The sequence below is a fragment of the Benincasa hispida genome, chromosome 12 (assembly GCF_009727055.1).
Source record: "Benincasa hispida cultivar B227 chromosome 12, ASM972705v1, whole genome shotgun sequence".
In the NCBI taxonomy this organism is placed as follows: domain Eukaryota; kingdom Viridiplantae; phylum Streptophyta; class Magnoliopsida; order Cucurbitales; family Cucurbitaceae; genus Benincasa; species Benincasa hispida.
The window spans coordinates 61,023,220-61,037,015 of NC_052360.1; the positions used below are offsets into that span (position 1 = coordinate 61,023,220).

General features: G+C 30.3%; 1 protein-coding gene across 1 annotated transcript; it reads right to left on the reverse strand.

Moving 5' to 3' along the window:
* Nucleotides 1-2,763: 2,763 nt before the first annotated feature.
* LOC120067280 (putative beta-D-xylosidase) lies at nt 2,764-11,795 on the reverse strand. Its single transcript, XM_039018814.1, is given in 8 exon segments — nt 2,764-3,652; nt 5,132-5,785; nt 6,022-6,132; nt 6,568-6,665; nt 6,801-6,970; nt 7,079-7,360; nt 11,353-11,699; nt 11,702-11,795. Coding segments are annotated over 8 exon segments (2,337 nt in total). The 5' UTR covers nt 11,781-11,795; the 3' UTR covers nt 2,764-3,056.
* Between the last annotated feature and the right edge of the window lie 2,001 nt (nt 11,796-13,796).

The window sequence follows — 13,796 nt, forward strand, 5'->3', positions numbered from 1 at the left end:
AAAACAGTGTGTTTAAATCAACATTTAGCATTCATTTCATCGCATAGTAAAAACGCATCAATACTTCTAGTGCTATAAAAGAGGTTGAAGAACTCTCTTTCCAACTGTTTTCAACTGTCAATCACCTTTGGCTCTAGATCAGTATACCAATCAAAAGCAGTCCCTTTCAAGGTACAGATGAACTATTTAACTAGTTGGTCTTCTCTAGTGCCTACATTTTTACAGGTTTTAATGAAGTGAGCAACATATTTTTTTGGATTGCTCTTTCCATCAAACTGTTGGAACTTTGGAGGTTGGTACCTAGCTAACTTTCTCAGGTTGTCAATTCTCTTGGATTACATAAAAGAAGATTGTGATGGTCCTCTGTATTGAGCCCTTATGGAGTTTGTAATTGTATCCTATAGCTATTGAACTGATAGAGAGGCGACAGAGATAGATTGTTGCGGCTGACTTTCCTGCAAAACAATATTTCCTTTGTCATTGGCTTTGGAAATTGGAGTTTGACTCGTTTCAACAGTTTCTTGGGCATGTATTTGATCTCTTAAGCCAGAGATTTCATGGTCTCTCTCCTCAACAGCTTTCATTAAGAGATTTATCTTTCTTTCCATCTCTGACATGGCCGACTCAGCCGTTACATCAGCCATCATGATAGACACTACATCAAAGTGTGATTCTTTCTCTAATCAATCAATAGTAGTAGAGTTTTCGAACAAGGGTTTTTCTCTGATGATGATCTCGCCTTTAGGAAATTCCATCAACTACTCTCAGATGACGGAATCTTGTTTTTGCTCATATAGGATCCACCTTGAGTGACCGGTCTCACATAGATGTCGCTTATAGTAGTTGCTTTGGATGCAGATTTCACACCAGGTGTGCCAATTTGTTCATACAAGGTTTCCAGAAAAACTTGTTTCGTGGATTTGAACTTTTGTATTTGTATTAATTTCAGGATAAGGAGTACAATCTTTAATACATAACCATTTGATGCTTCAAAATAAATTTTAATCTGTAAGCTGGTTGACCTCCTTGGATGTTGGGCCTTTGGGCTTGTTGATCTTCTTAGATGATCGACTTTTGGGTTTGTTAATCTTCTTAAATGATCGGTCTTTGGACTTGATGATCTTCTGGGATGATCGACTTTTTGGCTTGTTGATCTTCTTGGATGATCGACTTTTGGGTTTGGTGACCTTTTTGGATATTCGACCTTTGGGCTTTATGATCTTCTTGGAGGATCGATATTCACACGAGGCTTCTGGAGAAATGTATTTCGTGGAGTTGAACTTGTGTTGATGTAGATTTGATGCAGATGTGGTTCAATCTCTAGTACTTAACGTATGGAAGCGGAGCGTATGGATGTTTTTGAAGTTGGAGTCTTGGAAGAATGCTTGTATCTCCAAAGGATTTCAGTCTTCAAATGTGGTTAACTTTAGAAGTCAATGAGTCTTCTGATTGTAGAGAATTCCCTCTAGACTCTTTGGAGTGTAGAATTGTTACCCAAAAATGAAGAGAACTTCTCTATTTATAGAGTTCTCAGGTGAGTTTTGTGGGCTTGGGCTTGGTTAGTCCATGAACCTGACCTTTGGGTCCAATTAATTAGGTTTAGGCTTTCTTTGACATTTGGGTCAAATTAGGCATATTCTTGGGTCCAATTTAACTTTAGCCCAAACTTTAATATTTAATTAGACCAAAATAATTAATTTGATCCAATAGTCGAGAAGAAAATACATGGGATCCTCGAGATTTGCCAATTTATGACTTCAATTTCAACTTAGGACACATGTCGTCAACATTTAATTAGTCCTAAATTAGATGATTTGTAAATTTGTCATTAATTTGATAAATGATGTGACAATATGTGATTGATCCAAAATTTCTCCTTGAATAATAATATTAAAATAAATAATTAAAGAAAGAAAAATATGAAAATTATGAAAATTTCTCATCAATGTGATGTATTTTAAATTCCACTAAATGTCACTATTTGTAGGTTTAGGCAAGCCTGAATAACATGAAGAATGATACATTTTAAATTCCACTAAATGGTAACTAGGATGTGGTCATAGATGAACACCAAACATGAATAATTACAAGGTATATAGACAGCATGAAGAATGACACATTGAGAGATGGAAGAGTGACAAATGGCTTTTAGGACACTAGGGATTGGGCATCTATTTTTGTAATATATATATATATATAATACTTTCCTTTCCTTTTAGTCCGTAAAAACAACTTGTCATCCTTGAGAAAAACTTGCATCAAATACTATTAAAGAGAGAGAGGAAAAAAAAAAAAAACATATATGTGTGTGTCAAAAAAAAGAAGTAAGGTAAAAATTTAAAAGAAGAAAAAGAAGAAAGAAATATTACACCAGTTAGTAAGTCTGCGGAGTTTGGTTGGATGCTTCGGAACCATTAAGTCGTGTCTACTTGGCTAGCCTCAGGTTCATCCAAAGGTACAATAAAGTGGTGGTTCTTTAGGCTATGTCTACGTGAAGGTCTAGACAATATTAGCTCTAATAATGTGTGTAATATTTGAATCGAAACTGACTATTTGAAAGTGATCCATTTTTTAATGTTGTTTCAGTGGATCCATTTAAAGTTTCTTTTTTTTTCTTAGGTTGTTTGTGCATTCTCTAGCAAGTAAGGCATTGATTTTATTTAGTTATTTTGATTACGTCAAACTTTGGTTAAGTGTGATTTGTCTCTTTTACTTTGTGGTTTGCGTTACTTGTCTAAGGATGAAATAAGGAAATTTCTAAAGTATAACATAAAAATCATCATCCATACTTCATTATCCAGAGACGGAATTTGTCCCTCAATCATAAATTTACAATTACAAAAACTACTTAAATTGCCCTTTGCATATTTGCTGCATTTGAGGCATTATCATAATTTAATACCAAACATCTTATAATCATAATTACTATCAATCCTTTTCCTCATACCTATTTGATTTTTATTTACATTCAATTCTTCTATTCATCTTTACTTCTCTAAAATTTTACATAATTAGGGCAAAACACTATCAACATTAGGACAGTGTTTCACATTCAATCAGAAGTTAATATCCTTTAAATCAATGTGAAGTGAAATCGAATGAGTAAGATCTCCAATATGGAGTTTATGCTCACCAGTCGGAATTCTTCGAGTTCCAAATTGATCAACTCGGCTAAGATGATCGCAAACATGGATTCCGATTCGAACTCGCTTTTGAGATCCGGCCATCAGATGAACCTTTTCGAATCCGATTAAGTGCTTTTCCGGCGACCAAGTCTGGTTCGGAGCGGTTGCGAAGACAAGAATGGTGTGAGATCCATCGACGGTTCCGGTGTTCTTGACGTCGATGTGAAGGGGGAGATCAGAGATGGAGGCGCAATCAATGTGAGAGACTTTGATTGCGGTGAAAGCGGCGGAGGAATTGGGGAAGAGATTTGAGAGAGGAACTGAGACTTTTGTTGGGGCTTCAGCTATGGAATGGGAGAATTTTGAGTAGCTTAAACCAAACCCAAATGGGAAAACGACCGGGCCCTTGTAGAACCGATATGTTCGACCGGGATAGCCGGTTGATGGGTCGGGTCTTAGGCCCATGTTTGTCATTGGGACCTTCGCTAAGTAGCTTTGTGGGTACCAAGTCATTGGCAATTTTCCTCCTGTATAATTCCAAAAGATCGTTAAATATAAAACCCTTTTGATAATTTTTATTCTTTTTTTACAAATATAATAAAATATCACTCTCTATACGTGATAGACACCGATAAATATTTATTTCTGTGTCAGTATCGGTCATTGATAAACCGTGACATTTGCTATATTTAAAAGTATTTCTAAAAATTTTTTTATTTAAAATAATTACCAAAAAAAAAGATCGTCAAAATACATGACTTCATAATTAAATTAAAAAAAAAAGGTTTAGAAAAGGATAAAATGCAAAATGGGTCTATTATGAAAATTATTAACAAAAGTTAGGGACATGACAAAATTGTTTGCAAAAATATAACACTTTTTTGTATCATTTGAACAAGATGCAATAACTTTGATTTTAAGATTTGAAAATTAAACTCATAAACATTGCGTTTACTTATTAATTACTTTTATGTATTTTAGTTACTTTATGGTCATATTTTCAAAATTAATACCGATTTTTTAAAATAAAAAAGTACTTTTTAAGAGCATGTTTTATTCTTAGATTTTCTTTTAATAATTAAAATGCTTTCTTAAGAAAAATAAAAATTATAATAAAGAAATTATGAGAAAACAAACCAAATTTTCAAATCAAATATTTAGTTATTAAAAATGACTTACTTGTTTTAGTTTTTGCAAATTGGTTTGTATTTTTTATAACGTCCTTAACAGTGAAAACAGAACAAATGTCCTTAAATTTAAATAATAATAATAAAACTAGGAAAAAAAACCTTTTAGAAAACCCAAAATTAAATGTTCTCAAACCACAAACCATTCTTAGCTTTTATCCACTTTGGTCTCATATTATATATCACAATCAATGTTAATTCCAAGTTTACTTCATGAAATTTTAAATTTGTTTTATTATCTATAAAAAAAATCCTAAACGTTCAAATTTATATAGTTGAACTATAAATGTATATGTCAAATATATCCCTAAATTTTTAATTTTGTGTCTAATAAGTTATTCATTGATTCAATATTTTTTTTAATTTTACAAAGTCACTAAATACAATTACAAATCTAAATTTTAGGCCTCATTTGGTAACCATTTTATTTTTTGTTTTTGTTTTTGAAAATTAAGCCTATAGACTTTACTTACATCTCCAAATTTCTTACTTTGTTATCTATTTTTCACAAATGGTTTAAAAAACCAAGTCAAATTTTGAGAACTAAAAATAGTAACTTTCAAAAAGTTGTTTTTGTTTATAGAACTTAGCTAAGAATTTAATTATTGTACTCGAGAAAAATGTAAATTGTTGTAAAAAATGTGGATGAAATAGGTTTAATTTTCAAAAACAAAAATAAAAAATAAATGATTACCAAACGAGATATTAATATTCAAGTTTATTTTTTAAAATTTCGAAAGTTCTTAAAATTCATATACCTATTAATGTTAATTCTATAATTAACTCAAAATTTAAAGAGGAAGGAAATGAATTGATTACCAGGATTAGTAGCCCCAAACAGAACATCAGCAATGGCCGCACCACCGGCTTGACCAGGATACCCAACCCAAAGAATGCCACTAATTTTAGCATCATTTTTCGCAAACGAAACATCAATTGGCCCGCCCGACATTAAAACCACCACCGTCGGCCCTTTACAAGCCCACCCAACTCTTCTCACCAATTCTTGTTGATGCCCAGGCAAAAGCAGACCATTTCTATCTCTAAACTCCGCTTCAATCGATTGGTCCAACCCCACCAGTACCACCGCCGCGTCTGCCACATGCGCCGCTGCTTCCGCCGCCGCAATCAGCTGATCCCCACTACACCCGACGTCGGCACAGCCTTTCTCATGGATGGTCTTAACGTACTTCGATATCCCTTGAAGCGGCGAAGTGTATCCGCACGCCACTCCCGCATAATTTCCAATCATCGTGACGGTAGCGTCCGAGTTCGGGCCGATTACTGCCACTGTGCGGTGGCGCGTGGGGGAGAGTGGTAGAGCGGCGTTTCTGTTTTGGAGAAGGACTATGCCTTGTCTTGCGGCTTCGAGGGCTAGCTGTTTGTGGGCCGGAGTGCATACGTCTTTTGGGCCCAAGTTGCCGTAGGGTTGGGCCGCAGGCTCGCCGTCGAACATTCCGAGCCTCATTTGAACTGAGATTAAATGGGATAATGGTAAATATACCGATCGACTCAAAGTATTAGCAAATATAGCATAATGCAAAAATAATTTGCAGTTTTAGAAAAAATCAGATCTGAATCTTAGAACCCATCATGACTATATGATTTATAGAAGTCTATCAATAATATAATCTATCACTAATAGGTTTTACTATATTTGTAATTCTTTAAAAATATTCTATCCACTTAATTATTACTATTGCAATCACCTGAGAGTAAATTGGCCAAGGCATTGTTGAGATCAGCTTCATTTAGGAGTCCTTTGCCCACTGCTGTTGCTGTGTGCACTGCCAAAAATGGTCCACAGTCCAAGTCCAAACCTGCAAATCATTGCTACAATTAGAACTTTGTTTATTTCCACTTCATGTATTTCTTAATTTTGTCCTCCATGTTTTGAGTTTCTTAGCACATTACTTAACACATAACAAGATTTGTTCTTTCAAGTGACATGGTATTTGAATATGTTAATAGAATGTTACTCTAATAACACAAAATTGTTTTTTTTTAAAAAACAAGTTTAGTCTCTAAACTTCTAGATCTGTCTAATACCAATATAACACATACAATAACCATTTTAACTTGTTTATAAAATATAAAAGGTTATTTATTAATATAAATATTTTCCTCTAAATTTTTATTTCCATAATTGTTTTTCAAAAACTTAAGTCGACTTTCCATAAAATTGAAATTTCGACATTTTCAACCTTGATTGAACTCATAATAAATATACAAAAATAAAAAATAAAAGTACTTACCAGCTTTAATTGTTGAAGCAGCGGCTTCTTCCGGCGTGCGAGTGAAATGTTGACTATCGTACAAAACTCCAACTGAATCACAATCAGATACAATATACCTGTTTCAGTTTACCACTGATCAATAATCCAACTTTCTAAATTATTTTTTTAAAATTCGATAGATCAATATCTCTCTTTGTAATAGTTGAACTAAGAAAACGAGCAACATCCATAGTAATTCTATGCTGACTCACCCATCTAGTCCCCAAGAACCCCGAATGGTGTTCTTAAGCAAATCGGGGTCAGCACAAGTTGGCTTTCCATTGACCTGATTATAAGAACACATTACACTCGCCACTTTTCCCTCCACCACACAAGCTTTGAATGGCACATTATAAGTGTCATCTAAATCTTGTTTGCTCACCTGCCCAAAAAAAACCAATTAAGATTTGTATGAAAAATGGGCTTCGGCCCATTAAAGCCTTCTTTTGTGACATGGGCCTTCAATTTCAAAAGTTCAATAAATAAATACCTTGGCATTGAAATGGTAACGGTCTACACCATTCCAATTGTCAAGATCATACGCAGTGTAATGCTTGCAACAAGCAGCCACCTTGAGCCTTTTCCCTCCAGCATTCCCCTGCAGCCCTCGGACGTAGTTGGCGGCGTATTTTCCGGCCAAGATCGGATCCTCACCGGGAGTTTCTTGACCTCGACCCCATCGTGGATCTCGAAAAATGTTTACGTTTGGACTCCAGTAGGTTAGACCTGCTGTGCCTCCATTGTACATAGCTCTTGCCTCGTCTGAGACCACCTACATTTGTAAACGTTGCAATCGATGTCATTATTAAGAATTATAATATATCAACTTCAACACGATTAACTCATATCAATTAAGAGATTATAAGTTTAAATTTTAATACCACATGCGGTGAACTAAAACAATAATAATATGGTAAATTTATTTATTTATTTTCATTTTTAAAAAAAAAGTTTCTAAATTATTTCTCCAGTTGTCAATGGTATTGAAGGTTAATTGGGAATGGTTGAAATGTCTATTGATTACCTAATGCTACGCCATTTTGGATTAAGGGACGAAAATGTGTCAATCGAATATTGGACTATTCATTTTATCATTTACAAGACAAGTGACGTGGGTAGTATATATATATATAAAAAGCTGAATATTTTTAAGAAATATGACGAATGTAATAGACATTATATTAAAAATGTAATTTGAAATTTCAAATATGTCAAATTTATTAGAAACAAAATCAAAAGTTCAAGAACATTAACCACTCTTCAAACTATATCAACTAAATTTCTAAATTGTAATTAGACATTTTTTTTCTGAAAGAATATTTATTATTTATTTGACTATCTTTGTAAATTTGTTTTACTTCATGTTTACTTTATCTAATATTAACTTTATTCTGTTATGTTTAAAATATATTTTTTTCAACTCAACAACTTGAAGATCTTATATCTTAATCAATTTCGTGGTTGAGATACTTAGATAATAGAGCTTTTTTAGTTAAGTTATAAAAGTTAATAAATAAAAATATAGATTTAGATATTTAAAATAAAAAATAAAAATAAAAACTAATTAGGCGAAAGGTAATGAAGTAAATTTAGGATAGATTTAATTGTGATTTAGAGATTATCAAAATCAATACTCCTTAAAATGATGGTGTTTGGCATAAGCTAAAATTGATTTTAGAAAAATCTAAAATCATTTCAAATTAATTTTGGAAAAATTAGTTAATAGGTGATTTTTGTTTTGTAATTGACCGAAAAATAGTCCCAAAATGACTATCTAATTTAGTTTTTGTTAAAATATTGTTGGTTAGTTATCTGTAAAATCTTTTTTTTTTTAATTCTAAATATTGAAGCAAAAGATGACAAACATTCTCAGTTATTAAAAGTTTAATAAAACAAACAATTATATATATTTTAAATTTTCTTTCCATATCTATTATAAACATTCACCTTATTCAAAATATCAATCATAAATATAAGAAATTAACAATAAAATAAAGAGAAATAGATATTTATCCTAATTATTTAATTAAATAATAATTTCTCAATTAAAAAATATAATTTTGAATAATTAAATAACTCTAAATTCTCTTTTAAACTAAACATGATAATTTAAAATCACTTTTAAATATTTAAAAAACACTTTAAAAAGTTTAGTTAAAAATCAATTTTACGAAATCATGCTTAAATCTCTTGTTCTGAAATTACTATTCTAATTATCACGGGAAACACTTTCCTTTAACTTTTACCGAGGTAATTTTCCCCACATGGCAGGCGCATGCTCTGTCAATTCTGAATTTGACAGCAAGACAGAAGTCAATGTCTTTTTGAAAATTTGAATAATATATTTCATTTTAATTAAAAATGTATTTTCTATTAAAAAAAATATTAGAATGGAAAAATATATATATCCAGGTTAGATGAACAAGTTGTTCTGCTTCCCACAGTCAGGAGGACCACTGAATCGACCCCAAACTTACACTTCCATGAGCATCAAATGGTACCTTTTAATATTTTTGTGACTTTTTTTATTTTATTTTTAAAATGTATTTAGAGTTTTCTGGGCCTGGCGTTTGTCTTTCCCCTCATAAAGAATCGAAATTTTATTATTTTTTTATAATCGTATAATTTAATGCAAAAATGTTTTACAAGAAAAAAAAATAGTTTGTTAATTAAACTTCTCAAATTTGGATTTAGCGAGGATCCGTGAAGAATAAATTATTAAATTGTAAAATATTGACCCGTGATATTTATTTTTCACATCTTATTATTCCTATCATCTCAGGGCTAAAATAGTAATTTAGCCGTGGAGCAATGTTTGACAAAAATGTTTCACTTTTCACCCTATCAAACTTTTTGTTTAAGGGTCGTTTTAAAATGGAATTTCACAAACATACCTTTTACGGTTACCCAATGCAATCATTAATTTAATTTTGATTTAAATCCTATTTTAGTCCATAAATTTTGAAGATTATTATATTTTAATCTCCACACTTTTAAATCATTTATTCTAATTCTTAAACTTTTAAAAAAACGCTTATTTTGGTCTCTACTATTAAAATTCTATCAACTCTTAAATAAAATGATAAGATAACTAGGTCGATGTATAAGTTAGTCATGTTAAACAAATTTAGGATTTCAATTTTAAATTAAATGGTAAAGTGACTTTCTATAGAACTCAAAAATCATTATACCTTCAAATTTTTGGTCGTTTAGTATTTTTGTGCATTGGTTGTACATAAGCTAAATGCAATTTCATCAAAAAGTTAACAAAATCTTAATTGTATGAACCAAAATAAACGCTTTTTAAAAGTTCAAGGATTAAAATGATCATTTTTTAAAATTTAGGGAGCATAATAGAACAAAATTCGAAGTTCAATTATCAAAATATAATTTAAACCTGCAATTTTCCTTTTGAAACATCGTTAATTTAATTTTTAGAAAATAACATGTTGTATGTACTATCTAAATGGGAGGGGAAAAAATCTTTCCACATAGCTTTAATAAATATGTAAAAAGACATGAAAAGCTTTCAAAAATCATTCCCAAAACGGTACTTTCACATCCTCAAATAAGTAAATAAAACAAATCATGCCCAAAATTAATCTGAACATATTTCAATTATTAAATCTTTTTAGTTCGCGTACAAAAATCAAACTATCGATGTTTAAAATCTCACTCTTCACTATCCAATTAAAAAATTCACAATAAATATATCATTTTAATTCATATACCTTAAAACTTATTTAATTTTAGTCACATTTAATATTAATTTTATATTTTCAATAAATCTTGAATTTAATCTTTATTACTAGTTTATTATTATTTTTTCAAAAAAAAAATTATCCATAAATATTTTAATATAAATTTTGGAAACATATATTTATTGTTATTATATAACCAATTTCTACAAAAAGTTTACTTTTAGAAACTATATTTAAGATCTATTAAAAGTACAATGACTAAGAGGACGTCTGGGGTAATGATTATTCTAAAATTATAATATCAACGACATTATTATGTAGTCTCCAATTAGTTTAAGTCAACACTATTTCAAACCCTAATTTACTCAAATATTTACTATTTGCTACAGTTTTTACTATTTTATATTCATCATTTTTTTATTATTTATTACAATATTTACTATTTTCTTTACAAACTAAAATGATTTACACCTCAAACACATATTATTATAACCAAAACTAAAATAATCTATACAAAAAACACAAATTATTATAACTCAACTATAATAATCTAAGACTATAATAACCATCTTTTTGCCTCAAACAGCTCGTGTGTACTTTGCATACATTTTCAAGTGTCTAATTAAAAAAAATAAGTCAAACCACTCAAAATAGATTTCCAAGTGTATTTTAATTACTTCTTGTCAAAAGTGTTTAAATAACCTTGAGTTTTTTGAAAAATATTTATTTCTCAATTCAATCCAAAAAACCCTAAAATGATATATTTGAATTTACAAACTAAAATGTAATAAATCCCAAAGTATAGAGATCAAATATTATTTTAAAAAAATTATTCAAATAAGTCGTCACAACGTAGCTAATATGATTACTAATTAGTTTTTTAGCAACATAACTGAATGGACCTTGACATACAGTGTATGTGTTGGTAGTCAAATACGTGGAAGTAATTTTGTATGAATATAAAATAATGGGAAAAAATATAAAAGATATAATATGATAAATTTTCTATTAGAAAAAAAACAATACGAATAAAGAGAGAGAGAGATAAAGAGAGAAATATGACCCGTCCGATTTCTTGCCAGAGCGATTGATTGAAAGAAGCAGCGGTTGTGATGACTTGAGGAAAGCTAGTGGCGCCAGGGAAGGGCCCACCGAACTTAGTATACCGGGGCCCACATTGGAAAACTCCATGAAGCGCTTCGGACCACCACTCATATCCTCTAATCCCCAGCCGCGGCACCGCAATTGCATTGTTAACATAAAGCCTATATTTTTTCCCCAACGTTAATCTCCCAATTAAATCCCTAACTCTCTCTTCTATTCCCAACGATGTCTTACAGAACCCCATATTTCTTGTCCCCACATTCCGCCTGTCACATGCAAACGCCGCCGCCCCCTCCGCCCTCGGTGTGCCACCGCCGCCACCACCACCACCACCACCCACACCGCCGCTGCCGACGTTAAACACCCATTTCCGAAATCACGAGCCATAACAATAATTGGAAAAAAATATTATGATAATAATGATAATATTATTATTTCCGTTTGGAGTGAGTGAGTGGGCTTAATAGCGTAAGTGAAGAGGGTAGTCGTATTGGGTTTTATAGGGAAAAAGTTGCGTACTTGTGATGATTTTTTTCGCTTTCACGATTGGGTTTCCACGTCGACGTTCCTCATGAACAAATTGGGATTTTTTTTTTTTTTAAAAAAAAATTTGGGAAATTTATTAACCAATGAAAATTAGTTTTTATTTTGGGGGAATTTATTAACCAACTTCGTATTAAAGGATAGTGGATAACTGAATTAAAGTGTTTTTTTAATGTCAATATCTCAATTTTATAGAAATATTGATGAAAATATAGATAAAGTGTCGATGTGTGATGAAACATCAATATTTAGATTTTTTTAAATTTATTTTATTTAAATTAATAAATAAAATTTTTACAGTTTTTACGTGAGTTGAATACTTGTTATAATATTATATTATATTCATATTAAGTTATATTTTGTTATTATTTTTTAAAAAATATTTAACTATTTTGGTATAACGAAAATGTCTATTTATTTCTTATGTTAATATCAAATTTATGAATATATAAAAGTATCAATTCATCGACGTGTGGATATATTTTGATTGATGACTAAAAATAATATGGGTTTTTCTGAAAAAAAAAATGGAGTGAAATAATATGGGATTCATATTATATAAGATGAGATTGATAGTGAGCAAATTGTAGACGCATCTGCCAAGTGGGGTACACTCAATACGAGTAGTTACCAAAAAGGAAGATTGGATATAAAACTAAACAATTCAAAAAGGAAGTGAGAGGAGTGAATAAATTGCTTTGTTTTGGCATCTAAATTGAAAACTTTAATTTTATTCCTTTTATTTCATTGGAGTATAGTTTAATCATAACCAACATATATTGTTAAAAGTATATTGATATAGTTAAATTTATTTTAATCCTATTAATTTGAGTTTGTTTTTGAGTTAAAGTAGTAATTTAACATCATATCCAACGAGAAAATCTGTATTTTAAAAATCCTACAAATTTCTTTGTTTTGTTATTTATTTTTTAAACTTAAATTCCAATCAAATTTTGAAAACTCAAAATAATAAGAAGGATTTGTTTTTGTTTTTATAATTTGACTATAAATTCAAAAGGTTTTAGAATTCTAAAAATTATAATGAGAAATTTGTGCATAAATAAGCATAAACAACAAAAAAATGAAACCATTTCCAACATACTAAGCTCTTAATTATATGATTTAATAAAAATAAATGAAAATAATGAAGCTTGAACTTAAGTTTAAAGAGGATTAAAAGGCCGATTTATCACTAATACTTTAGTTGAAAGGGACTTTATATAATTTAGTTGTTTTGATACTATCCTAATTTTTTTATATATAAGGCATAAAATTGAGAGGGAGTTCGAGTCCATGAGTCCATACTAAATTCATCTATGTCGATACATGATCTACTATAGTGTTTTTTGTTTATTTTTTACTAAATAATTTGTAATTAATTAATTGTTAAGGCTTTTCTTGATTAAAGTTGAAAAGTAAAATAAAATTTAGATATTATAAATTAATGAGAAGTTTGGCATAATGGTGAAAAAATAAGGCCAGGGGCTACGACCGCCACCGGGAATCATAGCAGTGGACTTTGTTGGTTACTTTCCTTTCCTTTTCTTTTAGTTCCTTTAAAAAATTAGGAAAAATATACCTTCTTCGTTTATAGGTTTTTAGTTTAATTTCTGTTTAGTCTATAAATTTTAAAATATTACACATCTAGTTCTTAAGTTTTAGTTTTAAGTTTGATTTTAATTTAGTCATTAAATTACAAAATGCTACAATTTTATTTTTTATATTTGAATTTTGCTTTGATTTGATCCTTATGTCTCAAAGTTTACACTTTTAGTATCAAATTTCACTAAATACTCACTTTACATCTTTTGGAGTTAATTTATGTTACTAAATTAAAAATCGCTAAAAAAATTATGATTG